This window comes from Triturus cristatus, chromosome 2_1, assembly GCF_964204655.1.
Source record: "Triturus cristatus chromosome 2_1, aTriCri1.1, whole genome shotgun sequence".
In the NCBI taxonomy this organism is placed as follows: Eukaryota; Metazoa; Chordata; class Amphibia; order Caudata; family Salamandridae; genus Triturus; species Triturus cristatus.
Window position 1 is genome coordinate 236,751,331 of NC_140581.1, and position 25,398 is coordinate 236,776,728.

A 25,398-nucleotide genomic window follows, 5' to 3' on the forward strand; every position below is an offset into this window, starting at 1 on the left:
CCTAGATTGGCTTACATGATAATGGAATGTGCTCTGTCGATTTCAAATTTCTTCCAAAACTTTTGGGTTTTCACCAAAAAGTATCCAGATTTAATTTCTGCTTGTTTGACCCTCTACAATTTCAGACATATTGAAACGTAGATGTTAAATTATCCATTTTTATTTCCCTTATCAAGAACAATTATTTTTGCACTTGACTAATCCAAATTTTGATTGTAGTAATCAGTTTTTTTGTGATATCTCTCATTTTTATTTAACTGTCAACTGTGTTGAATATTCTTGATAGCAGAAGTGATAGCATTAGTGCTGTTACAAAATGCATAAATTCCTTCTAAATTGTTACGTAGAGAGGGTTCTCACAATTCAACCACTTTGCCTTTAACTGGTAGTGGAGACGCAGCTTGCTTCCTTTTATTCGACTTGGCTGGTCTTGAGACTCAAGAAGTATTAGCAATCTTTTCATACAGTGGCAACTTCACAAAGCAACACAAATCCTTAAAAGCTGAATATAAAATGAAAGTAATGGGATAGCACTCACTAAATATTAGAAAAAATAAGTTAGTGAAAACATATCATTTCCCAGAAGATACAGCCTGTATGCCATAACAATACAGTTAAAATTAACTTTATCCAGAAAAGGAACGTCAAAACTTTCATTTCCAATATAAATGTTCTAGAGATGTATACATTTATAATAGTTCTGCAATGCAGTGGCTATGTTGTACTAAGGGAGGGAACCAAACAAGACCTCCAACCTGCTCCCCATGTCAAAAGATGATTTGGGAGAAAATGTTGCAGTGCTTGAGGGGACGTGTCCGCCAACAACAACTATTTGTAATAGAAGCTCTATTTTTCGAAAAGGCAATAGGGCACCGCCAACACTGTAGCTTCTGAAACCTGTCCACAGAAATAACTGGTAAAATCCCATGTTGTCTACCAGCAAGTACATAAGCCAGACGTCAAAGCCAGGCAGCCATATTGGCAAGCACACGCTCCGTAGGCGTATACTTACTAGTGATAACTTGAGAATTGGACTTTAAACCCTCATGCAACCACATGACAGGAAGGAAGAATGACTGGCACAAAGGTGGGATGGGTTTATGATAAAGGGGCAATTCAAAGCAGTCACCTGCTACAAAAATAACAGATATTTATTATAGAGTTACAAGTAGTAAATTGCTCCTGCCAGGGCCTGTCGATACACGCAAACTCTAGAAAACTACAAAGTCTGTTTCAGGGAATGTATACATTTAAAACTGCCTTGCGATATGAATATATGGCAAGGCACTTTTAATATATACATACCCAGAAATAGTCTTTGTAGTTTTCTAGAGTTTTGAGTGAGTCTGAAATTAGCAAGAGCAAATCCTATCGAAGGACAACTGCAAGCACAGCAATTACACTGACAAAGAATAGTACAGAGCTGTCTCAATGGCTCAGCCCAAAGAGATATCACAATAAATGTCACCTTCCCCCAAGCTGCTGTTAGAGGAGTGTAAGACAGCTGAAGAGGTTGGCAATAGAAAAAGACAATCAGAGGGCTAGAGCCTGAGAAAAACATTTCAAACTATTAGTCCTACTAATCACAGAACCAGATCAACCCAATTGTTTAAAGTATTGTTGTAACAGGTTTTGAATCACTGCTCAGAAATAAGATCAGAAATCACGAATGTTAAAAATAGAAAACAATGGCAGTAACCAGGCCAGGCACTGTGAACATTGGGACTGGTCACCCAAAATGCAACCAGGTCGAGGTTCAGCAGAAGGTTCCCAGAGAATGTAATCCAGTTCGAGCAGTCTTTCCTGTAGCATCTCATGCAGCATGCCCACCTAATCCATGCTTCCAAGTTATTTACTATGTCAAAAGTGGATAAAGATGGTGGCACTAACAGAGGAGATATCTAAATGTCAAAGCCAAGACATACTGTAAAAGCAAGTCCAAATGTAGCTATCCATGGCAGTTTGTTAGTGAGCCTCTCCTATGTTAACAAAACAAAAAAAGCAAGAGAAATTACATGGTCTCTATGCCCCAAAAGGAATCCTCTCAAACTTGAATGAAAAACCTAAAGATGCTGTCACTTAACTAACAATTTCTGAGTTGAGAGTTCATTCTGTGCCAGACCAATAAGTCATCAATACCTCGGATTTGAAGAGGTTAGTAATTGGGAAAGCAGACCTACGGAAGAGTGTGTTGAAAATGACAGCCTCGACTTTCAATCCTTAGGCCAGTATGTGTTTCAGTAACACTGTGATATCAAAGATTCAATTAACAGCAGAGTGGACCAAAAAACAAGTACTCAATTATATGTAGGGCTCCCGGTTTTATGGTATTTTTTTTTTTACATTTCCGTCTGTATTTATCCATATTTATTTTTTGCTATTTTTATCTGTATTTATCCATATTTATTTTGGGTGTTTTTGAGAAATGAACCTGAAATTAGTATGTTTACACATTTATTTAACCAATAAACATGCAGTCATGCTTGAATGCATGTCAGGTTTCAATACTGTGAACATCCGCATAAGATAAATCAACGCACCTATATGAAAATATGAAAATTTCAGTATCAACCTTTGCATATCTACTGCTGTTAAATCCCCTTTGCTAAAATTCCTTTCATTTTTAACCCCCTTACCTATCACTCCTCACAGCTATTGACCTGGCAGACAGTATTTAGAATTACTCAAAAAGCAACTCAATTTCTGTTTTTATCCATATTTATTGATAAATACAGGAAAGAAAACAAATGTTTTCTGTCTGTATTTATCTGTAAAAATCAGTAAAAACGGTAAACAGGGAGCTTTAATTATAGGATAAGCAAAATCGGGAATATTGGGAGTGAAGACGGGCTTTCTATAATAGGGGAGCAGCAGCATACTGATTGCAGAAGATTGATATTCGATTGTGCTTTAAAGATCAACTTATTTAAGTTGTCAAGTTTGTTATCTATTCCAGCCGTGAACATGGCCAGGGAGTTCAGGAGATCAGCTTGCACATCCAACTTATCTGAATGATAGTTTAAGGCAGAAACTAGATTGTTGTGTTTGCAAGAGCTGTGGCCAGACTGTACTAGAGAGTTCTGTTGTATCAAGAACAATTTTGTTTTGCAAACCTGGTCTCCGGGTGGGCAGTGTGTGAAAACAGGACAATTCCACAAGGGATTAGTCATTGGGTTCTATACCCCCAGGTTCATGTGCGGGATTTTCTGAGCCATCAAAATTAAACGATTCCAGAGGTGAAAGTGGCATTATATTTCCTGTTGGTTCCGGGTCCATTGAGCCGCAGGTGGACTAGTAATACAGTTTCCTGTGGTATATCAGGTAGAAATCTAGCAATTGAGTTCAGGAAGGTAGTATGGTGTGGACCTTGCACATCCGGTTGGGGGGGTTGCTTAGGTAGAGGAACACTATCCAAGAGGATACGTGAATTATCACTTGATATAACTATTGGTGAAAGGTTCTGTCCAGATGAATCCATCCAAAGGAGGGACTGTTGGTCGAACACTTGGATTGAAGCTGATATTGCCGATATTGCTGCTTCTTTCTTGGAAGTTGCAAGTTGACCTGTCACGCCCTCTACCTCTGGGCTGCTAGAAAAACCATAGCTGTCCGAAGCAGGCAATACTGGCAGAGGTGAATTTATTGTAGCATGAAATGTAAACATCGGAGGCCTTCCCGTTTGGTACATCGGGCTGAGCTGTGCAAGAGAGATCATCCTGTGGTCACGGATGTACTATCCACTGCCCTGTCAACAGTAGATTTTTTTTTTAAAGTCCCAGAGGGTTGCCACACGAGGGCCTGAAGTGTTAACCGTTCTACTGTTTTCCTGAGGGGTAGTCTGCAAACAATCAGGAGTTATGACTTGTTCTGTATTTTTAGATTTTATAGCGAAAAGTTCCAATATAGGTGTCAGTGAAGAGTATTGTTGATTAAACTCCAGGACTGATGAAGAGGGTTCCCAAGGACCACAGGGGGACTTTGCACCGCCCTTATTGTTCTTTCTGCGTCTTTGGGCTATTGGTGGCTCTTTCCTTGTTCTGTCTGACTCAATGGCTCAGGAGTAATGGCCTGCCACTGTAGCACCGCCTCACTTCTGCCTGGCAAGAGCTCTCCACTGGACACTAGGGGAGGGACAGGAGCACGCTATCTTCCGTAGGATTGACTAACTTATCAAGCAGCCAAGTCTGTTATAATATTTATTCGTGGATTGTGGGTTTATAGGTTATGCCTATGCAAAGTGCCTTGGGTTGAGGATGTTTGCGCCCCTACATGCAAGCTACACCGACCTAATGCTGGCCATCTCCGCACTGCAGCGGTTAAGCCTACACCCTAGTGAGTCTGTCTTCAGTCACAGCAGTCACTGCACAGCGACAAAGCAGCAGTGATCCGGGGGCGTCTTCACTCACCCCTGTTGATTGGAACTTATTGAGTAGGTTAAACTAATCAATAGGGTTGACATAATTGATTGTGATCACATTTTTCTAGCAGTTTCACTAGGAAGGGTATGTTAGACATCAGCAGAAATATTGAGATAAGCCAGGTCGGTATCATTTGTTTTCAAGAGATGTGTTACTTGTGCGTTTTTCAGTCAGTCAGGAATATTGCCTTGTCTTATGAAGCGTTCATGATTCTTGTTTACGTGGGGGGAGATAATATGGCTGATCTCCTTTATTACTGCCGAGGGGGATTGGCTCATTGAAGTGTGACGTTGGTTTCATGGACTCTATGATCATGGAAATCTACTCTTCATTCAGGGATTTGAAATCATTCCATGATGCCCCATTTTTGAGTATGGTGTGGATGTAAGGACGTCTGGGTAATGCTTGAAATAGTAGACTCTGTATGAGAGGGATGATTGTTGATGTTTGAAACCACTGCCCTTTCGTGGTTGATAGTTATTGATTTTTCAATCTTACATATTTTTGCATCAAAAAAGGACACGAATGCTTCGCATTTCTCTGGTGTGGTGTTTGTGATGCTGTTGGGCTTGCTGTTGCCAACTTGTTGTTTACAGTTTCAAAGTGTTTGTCTAGGTATTTTTTTGTCTGTGTCTAGTTGAAATGTTATACAAAATACTTTGGCTTTACATATGGCCGTTTTGTATGGGTTTCTTATTTCCCATAGCTGTTTTAGGTTTCTGCTGGACGGTTCATGTCTCCTTCATCTCTCAGCGAACCTTTGTCTTCTTCTCTCATCGTTTAGGCTCTGAGTGAACCCGGGCAGGACGTCTTCGTTTTTAAGTATCTTGAGGCAGAATTTCCTAGGTCAACTGATTCCATTAGAAACTGGAATTGTGTGCCATGCATACTTGTTAGAGCTGGTGTGTAAGGGAGACTAACTATCGAGACTGAGGGACCAAACCTGTAGTGCACATCTTACAGTTGTGTAAGGCTATGGCAGCCTTGTGTATCTTCATTGTGATCCTTAATGAAACTTGTCTGAGTGTTTCCATCATGTATTCCTGTCAATCCAGTTGGTTCCTACCCGGTTGTTTATGTTTCAGAATTGCAAAATAATGTGCTAATATGCGGCTGACTGGGATGCAAAAACTCTCAGTGAGTGACTTTCAAGTGCACATGGTTGAAATGAAGTTGATGTTAGAACTCAGTCAAAGTTTTCACTTTCTTATCTTGAAATGTGTCTCGGGTAGGATATCTTCAGTGAGGTAGGATTCCACCATATCAGGTGACTTAAGATATGTTTCCTGCTAAAGTCTCAAGCTTCCCATCCAAAAACTCAGAGCGGTATCTTGGCTGGTTGGACATGGTCCTTTATAAGTGATTTGTTTTCAACCTGACGAAAAGTCCTCAAATCTTCAGGTCTTGTTCCTTAGACTCAATGACTCTATTCTTAGTAACATAGTAGTTCCCACAGACGTCTTCCAAATACACTAGACATATTTAGTTACATTTGGACCCCAGGAATTGTTGAAGGGAGGCAATAACGTCTTCTGTCCAAGGACAGTCAAACATCCAGCCACAAATCACGGATCAGCAAGAGAGCTTTTCTGGGAAGGCCTATTGTGGTGGTCATGAGACTAGTAACACCAGTCCTAGAACAAAACATGGGAAACAAGACAGAATTGAAGACAAGTCTCTCCAATATAGGCATTCTTCAGTGCAGACTGAGGAGTCACCTCACCTCTTCAGATCAAAGCAGATTCTTTCACTCTGAGTAACTCAGATGCTCATTAATGACAGGGACAAGTTAAACTTAACGTTTATAAGCAAATTAACCCAGAGTTCAATGCAAACAAAACCGAAATGTTGAATAACTGTGAAAGTTGTGTGAAACTCTGTCTTGCCGCCGAATTCCACCACCGGATCTCCTAATTCGACCAAATACAGTTCAAAATTAATATTTTCTCCTGAGCTACCAGTTTAACCAGCACCCTCTGTGCAACATGGCTACCATCGCTCAATGTAGAAGATGTTGTTGGGATGTAATGAAATAGAGATGCCCTTAATGATAATAAGAATATTCCATATTTGTAAATCGCGAACATATCACACCTTAAGGGTTTCAAGGCATTGAGGGCCATCGGGTAGATTAAGTGAGCTATTACCCAGAGTCACATGATGCTGAGCTGAGCTGCTGCCGGAGCTGGAGATCGAACCATGAACCCGGCGCTCTGGAGTCAGACTCTGGTCGGTGCATCACACCTCTCCCTCTCATATGTATCAGCCCTAGGATCTTCTCCTCTCCTATCTTAGGCACTGTGTGGCCAGTCATATAAAATAGCAGCTGTCAGTCAGAGGCCAGGAAATGTACGTGAGATATGATCACAGGCAGAAATGAGTATGCCATTTGAAATGCACTTCAGCTTAGTGCCTGTGAAATATATGCCACAGACTAAAATAGTAAGTGCTGCAGCAGTGACTGCTACGAAAGCTATGGAATCTAGCATCACATGGCATGTTTTAGAACTAGATGGAATAAATAGGTAATTTCCTTCAACTTCCCATATATGTACTCAATAAGAACCTACTTACACTTCTAGGCAGTCACTTCAGAAAAATGGCAGGCAATTGGGAAATTTTAACTGAGCAGATGAGGCAGTTAGTTGAGTTTGAAGCCATGCAGGTTCATATTGGGGATCAGGGCTTGAATTTCTAGTTGTTTGTTGCTGTTGGAGAGTAGGATGTATGTGTATGCATGCATGTGTTTGTATACAGTATTTATATAGCTCAAACCTAGCTAAAAGGAAATGCAGCACTGTACAGGGTCAAAGACAAGCATAGTCTGAGATGTTGCACCCAAACTTGGGTGCATTGAAGGAAAAGTCATGCTTTATATAAGGTAGGTACTGGAAATTCAGTTTGGGATGTGAACGAGGCAGGTTTTGGGCAACTCATGTGCCATAGTCAGTGAAGATTTTCAGGTAGAGTTGCAAGCTGTGGGTGTAATGATGGATCTTGATTGCTGCCGACAGTGAAAAGAGTCTCAAGAGATCCCATTTAGAAACTGAAGATGACAGGAAATGGGCTGGATCCTTGGTGGACTTCAGAGGGAAAAAGGAGCCTCAGGGCCTCGGAACTAATAAGGGACCATGTTGGAAACAATCTACATATTTAAATGGAGTGGATTAGTGTCAAAAAGTTGACCTCTAAAGAGAGGTTGAGATTGATCAGGAGGCAGGGGTCATTCTTTTTATTTTCAAAATATAGAATTCAATACATTATATAAAAAAGGCATTATATGGATTGTTCCATCGAAAGATGCATGTGGACATGCTTAGTAGATGAGCAAGTCAATAAAAAAGAATAAAAACTATATATGTATAAATAAATATATCAAAATCTGTACAACCAAATAAAGTTCTACATTGCAAGTAGAATAACACTCAGAAGATAACTATGTAAACTGAATTAGTTCACTCTTGTAGATTGCAAGTTATGAATACAAGTGTTCTTCAAATATAGTGTTTTTTCTTTCTCTAGGAAGATGCATTCTGTCAAGATGCACTAGATCCAACATTTCCTAAGTCCATGTATCTAGACAAAGCTTTGATTTATTCCTCTAGTTCATATCAATTCAAAGTTTACCCATTATCAATCCAGTCATAAACCAATTTCTTTCTCCACATTTCCAATTCTATTTACCAAGCAATATATTCAATATTATCACATTCTTATATTTTGACAGGCATCAGCCTGTCACAATGTAACATCTAAGAAATATCAAATTCCAAAATATATTAACTGACTGATATTCCATTAAAATATGTAAAACGCCTGCACCTTTCCACATCTCAAACAGACAACATCCATTGAATTTAATTTAGACATGTTGTTCAGAGACCATTAATGTTATGAAGTATTTTAGCAACACCAATCTTAATGTTAATTCTTGGCCGACGCAAGGAACACTCAGGGCCCAAGATGGCTTTAATTTGGTGGCGCTCTTTATTGAGTCCTCATTTCTTTGATGGTGAATGCCTTTTGTGGTGCCTTGAGTTTTACATGTGATACGACCCAGAGTGGCAAAATTGGTCTTACTAGAGCTGAAAACCTCTCTGCGGACTCTGGGACCTTACCCGATGCGAGCTAAGCCAAGTGACAGTGCAGGACTTAGTGGAGTTAATGTTGGCACTCCACACACGACTGCTGTCTTGAGTGTAACACCTTAGCAGACTATAAAGCATCAGGGATATTTTCAGCTGATGAAGTTATCAGGAAGAGCAGAGACTCCCGGCGTGCCACTGTTCAACCAAACTTGCAAAGCGTAGCAAGCTGGGAGAGTAGTCCTTTTTTTGTGGTGGCAGGCACAACCCTCACATCTATGGGGCCTGCAGTTTCTAAGGCATGTGATTGCTTCAGGTGCCATAACCTGAAGCCCAAATGAGGAACACTGCAGTGAAAGTAGCAAGAGAGTCTCCCTTAGCTAAATGTGACCTGGTACTTGAATACTCCACCATTCCATGTTGTTTACTTGACAGTGGTGGCAAGACAGAAATAAAAGAAAGGAAAATGGGACGTTTTCACAGCACAGGGCTCCACATCCCGGAGTTGGAAAAAGAAACAGACCAATAAGCACCCCACGGAGTCAGATTACAAGTGGGAAATGGTCCTTGCTTCACTGTAACAATGAAACAGCCAGACAGTGGTGAAAGGCACTGAAGACTGGTAGGGTCTAACCAGGAGATTCCTTTCTGGAGAGAAAATCTGAGAAGTTGGCGTGAAGCTGACTATACTGGAATAGCAACTGGCAAAGAGTCCGTGTGGCACAGGAGAGGATATCTTTCCAGCTGAGTGCAGTAGAGGCCATGCTAAATTGAAATTATTTACATCCTGAACAACTTGAGGAGCGGCATGGAATTCCTGAGGAGTGGTGCTGGAAATTCTAGAAGAGATGCCATCAAAGACCCTCTTTGAAAAAATGGAGGAATGCTGACTGATCTGATCGGTCTACAAATATAGTGAAGCAAGTGAAGTGGTTAGTAAGTTATACAGACTATCCCCTCCCCCCACCACAAGCAATGAAGGCCTGAGGCAGATATTGGTCATTCAGTTTTGGTAGGAATGAGACCTGTGGACTTCTGGGACTGACTCCTGTGCAAGGCAGTGAAGTATGCCTGGAGGAGAGGTGTTTGCTGTTTTTCCCAATTCTAGACCCTACTATGCTGGACAGAAAAAGAGCCTTGTTTAAGGTCAAACCAAACAAGACATGATGCAAAAGGCAGCCACAATGTCAGTGGGTTTCCTTATAAGACCGAAATTAGAACATGAAGAGAGGAAGTTTTATGTTTTCACAGGTTGAGTTTGCAGGGGCCTTTCTTGAACATTTGAGTCTGGGTTTCTTACTCAGAAGAACAGAGTAACTAATGCTATATACATGTTAAAAGGTATAGGAAAAGGGCAGATCTATGCTGAACACCACACTATATAACTATAAAGGATGAGTGAAAAGGTGTCGCAGATCTGTAGACAACAAAGGAAGACAATATATTTAAAGCCACATCACAGACGCCCAATAAGGCAAGGCATTTCAGCAGGCTCAAATAAGAAACCGTAACAAACGTGGCAGAGAGGTCCAATAGGATCAGGGTCATCTCTCTGCCCATGTCATAATGGTATCATACTAATATGTCAAATTACCAAAGGATGACATATCTGCTCAATGGTCCAAATACCTAACTTCCACCAAGTGAACCCAACATTTAACTATAACTTACCCCATAAAATGGCCATTGGGCTTATATCCAAATTAAATCCCTTTTCAGCAGCTACCGAAGGGATTTATTGGTGCATTTGCACCTATGGACTTTAATAACTATATCAGCTGATGGCAATGACACTGTGTGATTAATACTGATGCTTAAGGCACCCTGTTGTGCCCGGTAAACTGTGATGCCTAAAGTTGTACTTTGTACGTTACATGCTAAAAGGGAAAATAAAAAGTTAAACAAAGAAATGTATTCTGCTGCAATGGAAGGTTGTAAAGAAGCCTTAGGGTAGCATAGCAATCTATAATATTAAGGTGGAATAGGGATTAATGACTCTTAACATGCCACATTTCAAAGCACTTGTTTGGGAAGCTTAAAACATTAGCATCAGTTGAACTACATTTTTGCTGAATGATGATAGTACATACACTTAACATTCAAGAAACATTCCTATCAACCAAGTTGTTGTAAGTCTTTGGAAAAAGGTGGATTCTTTTTTCCTGGAGTAAGATATCTTCAGAGTTCAATCTGTAAAGGAGATGTCAACACAAGGAGACTGACATAAGAGGCTGACACAAGGAGGCTGACACTGCTAAGAGGGATCAAAAGGACTGATCAAAAAAGTTTGTTTTTCCAAGATTATAGATTAAACTTGCAGAATGTGTCTGCTGCTGTCAACTTCATACTATTCTTGACAGATACACTAGAGGCACACTTGCTTAATGAGGTCAAGATCTTTGAAACAAAGATTATCATGTCAATATAGCCATGTGAAACCAGGTCTTGATTAAATCTTGAATATGTAAACATCATTTTAAAAATGTTAAAAATAATTCTTGTTGTCTCTCTTTAACACAATTGATATAATCATTTCCCCAATACTTTTACTTTGGTTAATCTGATTGCAGTGCAAATGCCAGTATTATTCGAGGGAATAAAGGCTGCATTCACATAGTTGCATTAAATTCATGATGGGCTGCAATCGCTGTATAAAAACGTGTCTGCCTCTACTTTCCTTATTACAGTCGAGTTGTAACATCATTATTACTTGTAATAAAGAAATGACATAGCTACTGAACTCTAATAACTTATTACAGCTGTCTTGTGATGTCATCATGCTTCCAAGAAGAAAGTCAGGTCATACAGCACAATTATAGGTGCATTTAAAACAGGGAAGATGAAAACTATTGTTTTCTTTTTCTGATTTGTTTTTCTAAAATAAAAATGATCAGCAGAAAGACGGCATTTAAGGCAAGGTTTATTTTTAGCACGTTATAGGTCATTACAGGATTGATAGAATCTCTCTTCATGTTTTTTCACATTCTTAATCTGGCTTACGTTAAACTGATTCTAGTATCTTTTTTGCAGCAAATTACTAAATGTATTATGGTGTGTTTATGTGCACACTACAGATTTGTGTTTTCTTCTTCATCCACTACCAGACTGCATCTTTCATATGAAAGAGCAAGATGCCAAGTATTTAAGTGATTTTTAGACATTCTGATTCTGTGATCATGTGCAAGCAATACAATACCCTCTGCTGTACGTTAAAAGGATGGTGCTAGTCATTTTGAAGTTCCATAACCCAATAAGGAAACTCGGGCCGAAGACACAGCCCTCCTCTGTGACTTGCAATATCTTTATAATTAACAGCAGAGTGTACTTTATCCCAAAAATAATTGGGAGGCCCTCCTACGCATAGGACAGCAGACAGTTTACAATGGCTTCCAGTACCATTTCTCTTTATGGATAAAAAAACACAACAAGCTGTAGAGGGGAAATTAGTATTATTGTGTTCACATATGCATATCTTTTGTAATATCCTTCCACATTAACTGTATTTTGAAATTCAAAACCATTCATTAGTAACTCCCACACTAATGAATAGTATGGAATCCTTTGTTTGATCATTCCTGGGTGGCATAACATCTAAGAGAAAACGGTTTATTTGTAGTCTAAGTCTTTAATCTACCATAAACCTTTAATAACAGTTCACTTATGTTTCAGACTTATTAACCTCTAATTATGGAGGAAATGAATTCTACCAGGATTGCTTACATTTTCTTAACATTTATTCTCTCTAGAAACATATGGCAATATGCTGTTACTTATCTGAATAAGCTTACTAGTTTCCTCCTACTCACAGCTTTTGATTGACCACCAAGACATCTGAAGTATTATTTTTTTGTTGTGTTGCCTAGGCATTTCCTTACATTTAGACTGTTAATGTTTTGTTATATTTCTTCATAAAGACCACAGACTTATTTCTCTCATTTTAAGTGGTTTGTTCCTCCCACCAGACTTAGACATAGTCCAGACATTGTTTGCAAGCGCCTTTTTTACAGTTATGTTTATAAGGTATAATACAGAGGATGTATTTTAGAGAAAATCAAGCTTTAGGCTTTTCTCTTCAAACATCACTTTATTGCTAAATTTAATATTCTGGGCAGGGTTTTGATCATTCCAGTCATAGTATATCGCTTCACCCTGTTCATAGCTATGAAAATGAGAAATCTTTATTTTATGTATATTTGATTTCCCACCAAAATCGACTGTCATCTCTTGAGTCTTGATTTTGCATTTTCTATAGATTGTGAAAAGTTCCTGCCCGCAGGCAAGTAGTTCAGGAACATTGGTGCCTAGGCAATCACTCCCAGAAACACATGTGCAATAGGTAATTCTAATAGACCATATAATACACCCCAGGTGCTTGAAACAGCATTGTACTGTACATATGAAGTAAAATTGCGCCTATCATTGCTAATGACACAGGTGCCATTTTATAAGTGTCCGTAGGGGCCAGGCCCCAAGAATAAATTATATTAGGGCCCCAAAAGGGCATGCAAGGAATTATCATATTGTTTATATTGACTTAAACAGCCCGAATACTCCTTGGTTAGATACATTTCCAAGCCTCTGCTTTGAGAAAGACCTGGTATAAAATAAAGTATATTAGCAGTGACTGGAATATTGAAATTGCCAAAAGGAGATGGAGGCAAACATGAATCTATAACTGTAATCTTTTTCTCACGTATATTTTTTTACTGATTTTAATATAAAAGGCAAGTTACAAACAAATCTCATATATGAAACCATCAACAGCAGTTAGGCCCCCATACTAATACAAGCATGCATAGCCTAAGCAGGTGATAACCTTCGTGTAAGATATACAAACAAGTGAAAAGAATTAAAGGTTAAAGTGCCGTTATAGTTAGGTGAATAAGTCGATGATAATACTAACATTTTGAACTCAGAAAGCCACAGAAATTCACTAGTTATAGTTAGTAGAGCTAAATATAACTTGATCTCCGCCATGTACTGCTTATGACTTCACTTATTACATCACTCATTACATGTTCTATGACATAATTTATTACATCACTGATGACACCATTCAAGCTTCTTTTTTACACATTACTCTATAAACTAATATGGCAATGGAGGCCTGAAAAAAGTACACTATAGCGCAGAATAATATAAAGTATCTTTATTGCCATCACAGATACAACTCTCCTAGGTGTAGCAAGTATGTGTTATGTGCCCTGTGGACAATCCACCCAGAGTTAGCCAATCCCACGGAGCGAATTACCTTTTGTAGCACGCAGCGAGGGGTTGGCCGCAGGGCCTGTGTTACCCTGCTTTCATTTCCTCACAGGCAGCCAACCACATGCTGCGCACAGCCTTTGGTCCTGTGCCAAGGGAGTGTGTTGGTCACAGGCCTTGGCCTGCCACCAGGCCCTGTAGCCAAACCCCCAGCAGGCTGCCAACCCCACACCACGCATAGCTTTTGGCATGCGCAGCATAGGGTTGGTCTTCGGGACCCAGGGACCCACCCCCTGGGACCAAAACATACATATTAAGGGGAGGGGCCATGAAGTGCCCTCCCCAAACCTTAATTGGCCCTGGTGAACCCATCCCCCCAAGGCCAAATAGCAAGGACTATGCCCTCTTTGCACTTTGACTAAGAGGGAGTTGGATGTTTCGGACAGATACACAAAGGCATGTAAGAGTAAATCAAAGAGTTCTCCTACAGTACTACTACCCATACTCAAACAGTGGCGGCCCCAAGCTGGGAAAATTGGAGGGGCAGCTGGGGAGAGAAGGAGGAGGGGAGAATAAAAAAAACGTACATGCAGCTTCGCATCTACTGCCTGGCCAATTGATGTTCATACAGACTCTCAGAATCCTCTGTGCCAATCCAGACACTACTCTCATGCTGGTATTACCCAGCATGAGTAGAGCGTAGGAATTGGGTGGAGCGGGCTGGTTCCACGCTCGAGCAGGGACTGGGAGCCTGGCTCTTGACCCGGTTAATATCTCCAAGCAACAGCCTGGAGATATCCAAGTGCGCATGTCGATTTGGCCCTCCGAAGATGGCTGGCCACACCTACATGTGCACTGGCAGTGCCCTGAGCCCACCACTATTCCTGCTGGCCCCACCCTCAAAACTCAATGGCAGCTCTGGAGTAAAATAAAATGATAATAAAGCAGTTTTATTAACTGCTTTATTATCATTTTTTTTTAACGCGTCTGCTGGTTCCAGCAGTGGGGCTACACTCCTCCACCATGAGAAAGAAATGAAAATGAAATGAAATGAAACGTAGACTTATAAAGCGCGATTGCTGCCCTGAGGCGTCCAAGCGCTGAGATCTGTTTCCTGGCGGTGTACTTCAGCTGGACTAAATGCATGGTTGTATCTCTTATATGGACCCGCCCCTGTCCATAAATGCTTTTGTGAACCATCCTCATCATTTACTGTACATCTGAAGCGAGAAATACTCTAATGCAAGTGTATTTAATCTTCATTCACATACACTCAAATTATTCTTTCAAAGGCCGCTCATACCACCCACTTGCTGTGCTCTGTTTTGGCGGTCGTCATTCCAGTGTGCATGGGGTGTGCACACCGTTTTTTGAATATATAGCAGTTAAGTGAGATCAGCTCTCTGCTTCAAATGACTTGATACCGAATCTTCGTTTTTGCGCATGGAAGACTGTAAATCTATAAATTAGGCACTACAGTATGTACTTACGCACCCTGCTTGCAACAACCAGTTGTACTAGTCCGGCTGCTGACCGAAGAATCGCCACAGCTTCCTGATGGGAAAGCCCGACCAATGACTGCCCGTTGATCATCAGCAGCTCATCGCCTGACGTCAGGCGGCCATCCCTGAAGAACAGAAAGAGAAAACAGAGCTTAAAAGACTTGTTGGACACAAAGCAAACTTTGAAAGCGCGAATACGACCAGTTAACACAGTGATTAATCTGAATTCCCTGCGAGTTTAATGTTTCTCTATTTCCCACAGTGATAGCACCTCAAGTTATTGTCTACAAGAGGGAAAGGAAACTATTGTCACTGTATTATAGTCACGCTCACGAGCCTTACAGGTAATTGCTGCAGAAAGAACATTTTCTTTAAGTAACACCATTCACGCTACAGTTCCTTGAGGAAAAAGAATCTTGAGTTTTCTGTAAAATCAAAGTCTGCCCCAAAGGGTCACCAAATACCAGCGGTGCTACCTCTTTATCAGTGAAACAAATCTGTAACAAATGCAGCTAGGGATGACCTATCATTTTTGTGTCACTTGGTCATACCTATGACAACCTTGCAAAGTGCGAAAAGTTGCCAAGTTATTTGCTTTGCAACTTGCTTGCAGAAATCGTTACTTGTTGTGACAAATTATGCTGCAGTCTTTATCCAAAAGACCTTAGGATTAAAAAACACAGAGCACTTTCCTACATCAAGGACACTGTTAACAGAAAAGCTTTGGAAAACTGAACATGCGAAAACAAACTATCCGCAAACATTTGCCATTAGGTACAGAAAAACTGTGCAGAAGGTAAACATGCGGGAAGATATTCGACAAGCATTTTGCAGCCTTGCCTGGCTTCATTATCTCCCTCACTACAACTGACCTGATAATTCTGTGCCCAGTGGCACTGGGCCTTTGAGAACTGTGGCAGGACAGGAGCCTGAGGGCAACAGCTTTGCCCAGCCCCTGGTCATCCACTGCAGCAGTCTGGGGAGAGCTTACAGTGCCCCTCTCGGCCAAGGCACAGCCATGCCTTCAACCACTGCACCCCTCATTGTACCCCCACGCCCTCCACTGACAGCTACGTACACACTTTCCGCCTGCAAAAATGTATGAGTTTGTTTTTTATGTCAAAAAGGTTAAAAACTGGTGGCGTGGCCAAGATGGCGACCGGGTAAGAAGCAATGCGCGGAGCTCAGTGAACCCAGTATGCTGCGGAACAGCCTGATCCCCCGGCGCAGCCTGCTCTAGACGCGTAACACCTGTGATGCCTTCTGTGTAGTGGTGTGAACTTCCGTGGGACCTCGGTTGATCCAAAATTCGAGCCGCCCGAGGTGAGGCCTGATAACGTCCGCACCTCAGCAGGGCCTGCTTATACACAGGGCTCCTCTCCCTCACATCAGGAGGACACCAGACACAGGATTGGGCCGCAGCTCGTAGCTCCCCGCCTATGCTGCCATATCGGTAATGCCCCAGTGTCTGGAATAGGATATTTGGCCAGCTGGAGCAGCCCTACCACTCAGCCTGAAAGGAACTATCATCGACCCACCTGCCCTGTGAAAGACGCCTGGACCAGCATCACCAATGGTAAGGCACCAGGCCGACAAGGCCGCCTCGGACGAGGCCTCGGTGCCCACTCCCGTCCGCACTCCCACAGAACAATACTAATTATCTATTTAATGCCCAGAGTGTGCAAGAGGCATTCACCGCTGTGGCGCGGTCTCCTCTCCCTCGTGGCTATTCGCCCTCATGGCTCTGCAAGCCGGCCACAGGTCGCAACTAGATTCCCCATAACAGACTGTGACCTATGCCGGGGGGGTCCCAGAGATCGGTGACCCTCCCCTTACCCAAGGAATAGTGGTCGCAACCTCCCGTGCTGCCTGTGGGATGCATGGCCCAACCTAGACGCTGGAACCTGTGTTGCCCCCCCCATCATCATACACTGACAGCTGGGGTACCTCAGATGAGGCTCCATGGTCGATCTCGGCCCCCCCCCCCCACTCTGGATCGTCATTGCTGCCTGAAAGGGGCCCCATGCAAGGAACAACAGCATGGGAGGGCCTACACTGCCCTCCTCCTTTTAGCATGGACTATGTCACAACACTATATCCACAGGAGGTCACTTTCCCCACTTCATTCCTCTCAACGACTTCGGCCTGCATTATAGCCCTCCCGCCACCCTGCTGTGCCGCCCACCTATAAGGGGAACCTTGGTGAACTGATATAGGCACGTGGCAGTGTGCTTCTGTCAAGACTGAGACCTCAGGGCACAGTGGGGAGGCATGTTTCCTGCCCACAGGCATGCCTGCGATTCTAACTGACCCCATGGTTCGCCCTAAACATGACAATGCCTCTGCGGCCACGGCCGGAGTAGGGCATAGTGACACGGATGGCAATTCAACAAGTTTCCTACAAGCTGTCCTGGACATTAAATCTTCCCTGGAGCCCAAAATAGATGCCTTGGGGATCGACATGGGCATCTTGCAGGAAGGCCATAAGAAGTTGAAAGGACAGATGGAGGACTTGGAATCTACGCTGGCAATGCTCAGGCCGGCGGTCGCGGAGGCAGACTCTCATATAACAGCCCTCCAAGAGAAGGCAAGCTACCTCAAGTAATGAGTCAAGGATCATGATGGTCGATGCCGCCGCAATATGTGAGGATCATAGGTCTGTCGGAACACACTGAAGGCCCCAGCATTAAGCTCTACCTCGAAGAATGGCTTGCACAGACTGTTCTAACGTGCCAACTATTGACCTTCTTTTCCGCGGAACCGGCCCATAGGGTACTGGGTGGACCCAGTGTTCCTCCGAGATCGGTGGTTGCCCACCTCCTCAACTACAGGGACATGAACCACATATTACAGGCAGCATGTGCAAAGGGGTCCTGGACGATCGACAATTCACAGGTGCACATATTCCCCAATTATACTGTGGATGTAGAGAGGAGATACACGTCCTTTCTGAAGGTGAAGTGGCAACGTCGAGCTCTGGAAATTAAGCACGCTCTGTAGTTTCCTGCCACTATGAAGATAATAAATTATGGCCACATCACCTTCTGTGCAACCCCCAGGGAGGTGTGGGCCTGGCTAGACAGCCAAGGCATCGCCTCGCCTCCCACCGGAGTGGGAGAACTTGGTGGCTGGCAGGTGCAGCGATGCTGAAGGCCCCAAAACAGAGGCACGAAGGCAGGCCCTTCGAAAGAGCAAGCAACAAAGGAGAGAGCCCAGGCAGTTGACGTAGCGTGACTCTTTCCCCCCTCCCCTAGGCAGGCCGGCAGACTTGACAACGCTGCTTTGGAGCCAGACATGGCTCTGGCAGAGGCTTTGTTGCGAGGGGGCCCACTCATCACCTATATAACAGGATGTCGGCAGACAAACTGATATAGGTTACCCATACTGGACACATATCATGTGGATCACCTTGCACCAGGATATTGGCCCAAGTCGGGTGGGAGCCATGCTTGCCGGAGGTACTGTAAGTATTCTTTGCCAGTGGATCAGCTGTGAGGACTCTAATTCAAGCAGCAGACTGGTCACAAGGGTCTCCTTACGGGGTTGATACATTGCTGCCACATAACGCCAAGCCCTCACCTGAATAGTAGCTATATTTCATGACTGTTATGTATCTATGTTCCTTTGCATCACAGTGCTGCTGGCTGGGTGCCCATTAGTGCACTGGCCTGGGAAAGGGTGTTAGGAAGTTAATGTTGCTTTTCTTTGTTTATTACACTCTCGTGTTTTTTTATAAGGTATGCATTGACGTGGGGTCCAGAATGCCTGGGTGGGTGGCGTGATAGAGGGAATCGTCTTGTAATGCTTTAACTATGCCGGACAGTGAACATTTATCTGGGACGCAATATCATCTTATGACCTAGAATGTCAGAGACAGAGCCAGTTATGTCAAGAGGTATCGCATCTACCAATATTTGAGGAGGCGCAGGGAACATATAGCCTTTCTTCAGGGAACCCACCTCTCATTCCCTTCTCTGGAGGGGGTGTGCAAGAGATGGCAGGGTACAGTAGTGGGAACCACGTATTCCAGATACGTCAGGGGTGTTTTGATATGGTTTGTTCCAGTAGTAGTTCTTTGGGTGTTGTACACTAAAACCGACCTAGAGGGGACATATGTGGTGGCGGAAAGGTTGTTGTATAGGCTTCCTGTTTCTCTAATATCATTATATGCCCAAAACTCCAATCAGGTACTTTTTATGAACTCATTAACTGACGCGTTATTGCTAGAGATGTTGGCTCCATTTTACGGGGGGGGGCAGACTACAATTGTATCCCGGTGTGGTGTTAGATCTTTCCCATTTGACAGGTACCTGGTGCACAGTCCATTGCCTTGATGCAACACCTGCAGCAATGCGCGTCACATGCCCACGTGTTGGATGCCTGGCGCTGTTTACACTCAACAACTAGGGAATACTCATATTACTCCAGATTACATGAACTTCACACCAGAATTGATCTCTTCTATTGCAGCACTGCTGCACTCTCCAGGGTGTCACAGTTCTGAGTACGTAGGACTAACCACCTCCGACCGCACCCCGCTACCGCTCTTGTTATCATATGGCCGAAGCTGGCCACGCATACTGACTTGGTGCCTACTGGTGGATGTCCTACAGGATATGGAATTTCGTGCCACTCTCTCTGAGCACTTGGACTCGTACTTTAGGGAAAATTAGGGCACTGCCTCAGATGCCCGGATAGAGTGTAATGCATTTAAAGAGGTCCTCAGTGGTCAGGCCATCAAAACGGTCTACGGCACCAAGTTGGTGTTGTGGAAGGAGCTTCAGTGTTTGGGAAGAGAAATCAGAACACACGAGTTAGTATTGCTCATCGACCCGACAACCACTCTCCCTTTAGTGCAGGCCAAACTCGTGCATAGTGCCACTTTGGTTAAACTGGGCACCCTGGACTACAGGGAATATTCGGCTAGGAAAAATGCTCAGCCCTTCAAGCTCTCCCAGAGCCCCCATCATGGCTATGCGGGATGGAATGGGCACCATTGTCAACTCTCAGGAGGCGTTTAACCTCGCCTTCCACTCCCACTACAGCACAGTGTATGCGGCTCCGGTCGCAGCGGATGCCACCGGACTACAGATGTTCCTAGAGGCGCTGCACCTCCCCTGATTGCAGGTTTCCAACCGAGCAGAAGCCCCAATAAAAGGGGACAGGATATCTCAGGTATTAAACAAATGGCACACAGTAAGAGCCATGGCGCGGATGGTTGGCTCGTGGAGTTCTTCACCGCCTTCACACCGCAGCTCACCCTGCGCCTCCTCCTGGACTATGAATTGGCATACTAGTGGGATATTTTGCCCAATCTCTAGGAGAATCAATATTAGTAGTTCTTCCCAAACCAGAATGAGATCCCTTTCTGTTTGGATCATATTAATCCCCTGTCCTTTTGAACACAGATTATGAGTTCCTTGGGAAGGTCCTAGACAGTCGGCTGATACCCCTAGCAAAATTCTTAATATACACTGACCAAAAGGGTTTCATACCAGGAATAAGCACCTTCTTGCACTTATGCCTCCTTTTCAGGTCAATGGACTGAGCGAAGAAATCCGTCAGTAACCCCTGGGTTGGCACTCTCGATATAGAGAAGGTGCTCGATACTCTGGGGTGGGAGTACCTCAAGAAGCTCCTCTGCAGACTTGGAGCGGGGCTGAGGTTTCTGAAATGGGTCTCACTGGTATATAATACACCAATGGTGACAGTAAGGACCGGTGCTGTCATAGCTGACCTGTTCCACATTGAACGTGGCACAGGACAAGGCTGTCCCCATTTCCAGATCATCTTCGCTCTGGCTATCGAGCCCCTGGTGTGTGTGCTCTGTGCTAGGGCTTCGGACTGGGGTGTTTGGGTCCAAGGCCAGTGGCATATGATTTCATTATATGCAGACGGCACACGTCTGTACCTCCACAAGGATGCTGACAACATCCCTTTACTTATGGAAATACTACACCTTTTCAGTGTAGCCTCTGGCCTTAAGGTGAACTGGGACAAATCTCATCTCTTTCCGCTAGCAGCGACTAAGAACGAACAGCGACAGGCTCCCATGAGCCCTGCCTCCCCTGGAGCTATGACACCATTAAATATCTGGGGACAAGACTGACAATGACTGACTGGTGGGTGGCAATACAGGGAGGTTACTCACAGCAGTGCGCAGTTCCATGCCTTTTTGAACAGGCCTCCTGCTCTCTCCTATGGGGCGCACAGCCATCTCCAAAAAGCTGATACTCCCACGACTGTTCTACTTCTTTTCTGCCATTCCTGTCCTGCAGAACAAGGGGCTCTTCACAGGGCTATGCTGGCTTCTGAGTGCTCTGATATGGGGCAAGGGGAGGTGACGATCTCCGAATTATACGTCGCACAGACCAAGGGCGAGCTAGGAACCCCAAACTATGAATGTTAAAATGCAGTGGAATAATTGCAGTGGCCGACGCGCTGGCTGGCCGGGAACAGCATGGCAGAACTAGGACATTGGTTCAGAGGAGCAGCTCCTTTAAATTGACATCGGCCCTGGGAATGAGGTCCCAGTGGCCTCAGAGAGAGGGAAGAATGCCCTATCCCCCCTTTTAATTTACCATCAGCCCCGAAGAGGAGGTCGGTTTATGTATTTATTTGTAATTTACAACAGATTCACTGACCCACTGTGAAGTAGTGGTAAAAATCTTTAAAAAGTCATTTTTATCCCGCGGGTGGGTGCCTCGGTCCCCCCACCACCTAAAGGTCTAACTTGGCAGGGTATCTATTCTGCTCCCCCCATGTTTTTATGTTTTTATTTTTTTTACTTTTTTGTACACAGGGGACTCAGGATCAGAGTCCTAAAATGGCTGCTGCCACATCTTTGTTGAAGTGATGTCAGTCAATCAGATTTCATCTTGAGATCTGTCGACCCTGCAGAATCGATGTACATCAACTCACAAAAGGCACGCTTTCTGGACCAAGATCTAGCTTTTAGCCAAACTTAGTCTAACTCCGTTCAGCAGTTTCTGCAGTTTCGCTGTTTCGTATGGAAAAAAAAATGGGGAAAATGCGTTTTGGGTCCCTCTTTTTCTCAGCCTCCTTGATTGAACTTGTCAAGATAGACACATTGGGAAAGGGAAATGTCTGAGGTCCATAGGATCTCCTTTCCCCAATCTATAGGGCTGCCCTGAGAGGGCGCATTGACTGTATACCACCTTTTAGTGGTGCACAACAAGTGCACCTCCTGACAGCCTCATGGCCTAAGCTCCCAAAACGAAATTACAGCACGGGCGCTGAAGCTTCCCTCATGTGCATGGGGTCACCCTCCAAGAAAGAACCAGCACAGGATATGCACCAGACCCATCTATATTACAGAAGGGGCCACACTGCAATAATGGGAGCACGTGCCCATGAGGCAATGTACATAATATGGTCCTCGGAGTACTTCTCGTGATTTAGTCATAGTTTGGGGGTGCTCTTGACTTTTAACTCCCTTCTCCCCTTTTTTTTTTTATTGGGGCTAGTTCTGCTCATTCCTTCATAACTTAGGTAAAGTGTGCCCTATCATTAAGCACAATGAAAGAGTCACCAACATAGTTCCAATACACTAGCATGAACGTTTTCACAAGGTTATCCAATCTTATTCAGTTATAGTGACTCTGTGAACAGCATATTTCCAAAAAATAAATCAGGTCGCTGCTCCTCACTGGGGTGACAAAGTGAGACACCCCTTTCTTACTGTCATAATAACAATGCCTACAGCTTAGAACGGAGACAGGCGGCACTTTGTCACGCGAAGCGAGCACCAACTGGGTTATGCTATCTTTACTGACTGTCTTCAACCCCCTTTCAATCAGTCAATCTAATTGCTGGTCTTTTAATAAAGGTTATACCTTTAGCAGTGGCGTAACTAAACATGAGGGGGGGCTCAAAGTACAAGGAGGGCTCCCCCCTCGGCCCACCACCTACCACTTTGCTCAAGCGGGCCCCCTAGAGTTCGCTTTCCCCTTCGCACAGCGGGGGCCACAGGGGATAATATTACACCACTGGCCTTTAGCCTTTGTTCTAGGAGATGGTTATTGGTATCTGTTTTCAGGTTTTGTAACTGTTTATTACCATGATACATCCTCGAATTATTAACACGGGGTGTCATATACGCCTATCAAAAGTTTTCTTCTGTCTACTGTTTGGAATAACAATTTTTAAGAAGAATTGATTTAGTTGGAAGAACTTGAAAGAAAAGGGTATTTCCTGAATCAGTCAGTTAATTGAAGGTTTTTGGATTGTACCCTCTGAGAAATTAAAAAAAATCCTATTCATTAACTGGTACTTTCATTAAGGAAAATGTATTACTACCTGCTCCCCTTTCAAACTTTCTATGTGACGCCTCAGATACCCTTTCCCTTAAGGATAATGATATTCTGCCAACAAGTGATCATTATTTGATGTATAATGGTAATATTCATAGAGCTGCTAATATGTATAGATCGGGGATTATGCTATTAATTATGACTTTGATGCACAAGTATGGAGCAAGATTTGGTTCAAATGATAGAAAACATCCAAAGCAGCAAATATTGCTCAATCACGTGTTTTCTTATTGAGAACAGACTACTTCTTACCTCAGTGCATATTTTTAAAATTGATAATTCCATCCCTAATTTATGTTGGTCATGTAAAAGTGAAGATGGTACACTGCTGCACACTATTTTCTAGTAAATTAGCCAATGCATTTTGGAACATGGTTTGTTCCAACTCAACTGTTCTAACATTTTGCAATGTAATTTTCCCCTTTCATTTAAAAACTTTTTTTGAGTTCATTAAAACTTTCTGATTGCAATGCCAAGATAATAGACTTGTTTATTGCTACTGCTTTCCATTAACAACTTCTTGTTGGAAGAATTTTTCAAAATTACCTGATCAGTTCTGATGGAATCATCTGTGTGACAATAACAGAATAGAAATGGGCTCTGATTTAGACACAGAAAGCAAAATTAAAAACGATTTGCTATGGTTGCCTCTTAGTTTATATATATGCAGTTGTTCATGTCTTTAGATTATTTTAGAGCTATTGTACCATATTATATTTCACTTGTCTAATATCTTTTTCTTTTTCTACCTGTATCCTATCTTTTCTCTTATTAATCCGCACACCTCTAAAAAAGAAAGGCATGTTCCACATTTTCATTAGTAAAGCAATGAAATTATTATAATAGGTTTGTTGATATTGCATGTATTATATATTGTTTTTTTCCTGCTAAAAATACAATTTCTTGTAAATTTAAGCAAGATACACGGGACTTGGTGAAGGTCAAATGTTTGTTATGTAAAACGATGTGATGATGTCATCACTGAACGACTTCCATGTAATTTCACTTCAGGTCCCTCGACCACTCTGCTAAAAAGACAGCACTGGAGGCACTTTTTAAACGTCATTGGTTATCGCTAAGAAATTCCAGCTCCCCATCCATAAAACAGAATAAACAGCGAACACGCGCCTCGCTGCGGACCCACGGCCGCCCAATTCCAGCCGGGCACACACCGAACCGGCTCCTAATTGCCAGATATAATTTCACGTCCTCCGGGTATTTCTAAAGCCGCGCGCGGCGCAGGGCCAGCTTGTTAGACAGGCTATTTATTGTTTTACAAGTGAAGGTGCCGTCTGCGATCCCTCGGGCCCTCGCACCTGGCTGCTGTAATCTTGAACCTGCATGAGGTTTCCATTGTTGTTCCTAGAAGGCGCAGACGCCCTAATTACGGTGTGTGCGCATTCCAGTGGTACCGTATTCACCAGGGGTTGAACTTTCCGTATGAAAAGGATTTCTAATCGATCTGGCATTTTTAGATTTAGAATTATGTAGAAGACTGCTCCTGGTCCAGCCGTCGTACTGTACTTCTGCTATTTTACGGCTCCATCTGACAGCCTGGATGCTTTTCGTTGCACTTTGTAAAGAGGGCGATTGGTTGGTACACAGGGGCAGCCCCTGCGGAGCGGGGAGGCCCCAGGCTAACCCATACGGGAGGGGGCCCCCTCCCCCCCCCTACAGATGTGAGTGGCCCAGGCAGCATATCTTGCAGGGGCGCCCCCTCATGTTTTGTTACGCCACTCTTGGTACACTGATAAACTTCAGCATAGCTGCGCCCTCGGCAATTGTCTAACAAGCATTGGCATTGCCAATAGGTCTCGCCTTTGGGACCTTATACGTGTTTAGCCATGCAGCAAAT

General features: G+C 43.3%; 1 protein-coding gene across 5 annotated transcripts in view; it reads right to left on the reverse strand.

Moving 5' to 3' along the window:
- Positions 1-25,398, reverse strand: part of PDZD2 (PDZ domain containing 2) — a 1,178,280-nt gene that overhangs the window by 360,982 nt on the left and 791,900 nt on the right. For all 5 annotated transcript variants that reach the window (XM_085630570.1, XM_085630578.1, XM_085630563.1 and 2 more), the window contains one exon: positions 15,203-15,335. In XM_085630570.1, coding sequence (XP_085486696.1) covers positions 15,203-15,335 — 133 coding nt within the window. The remainder of the gene's footprint in view (positions 1-15,202; positions 15,336-25,398) is intronic.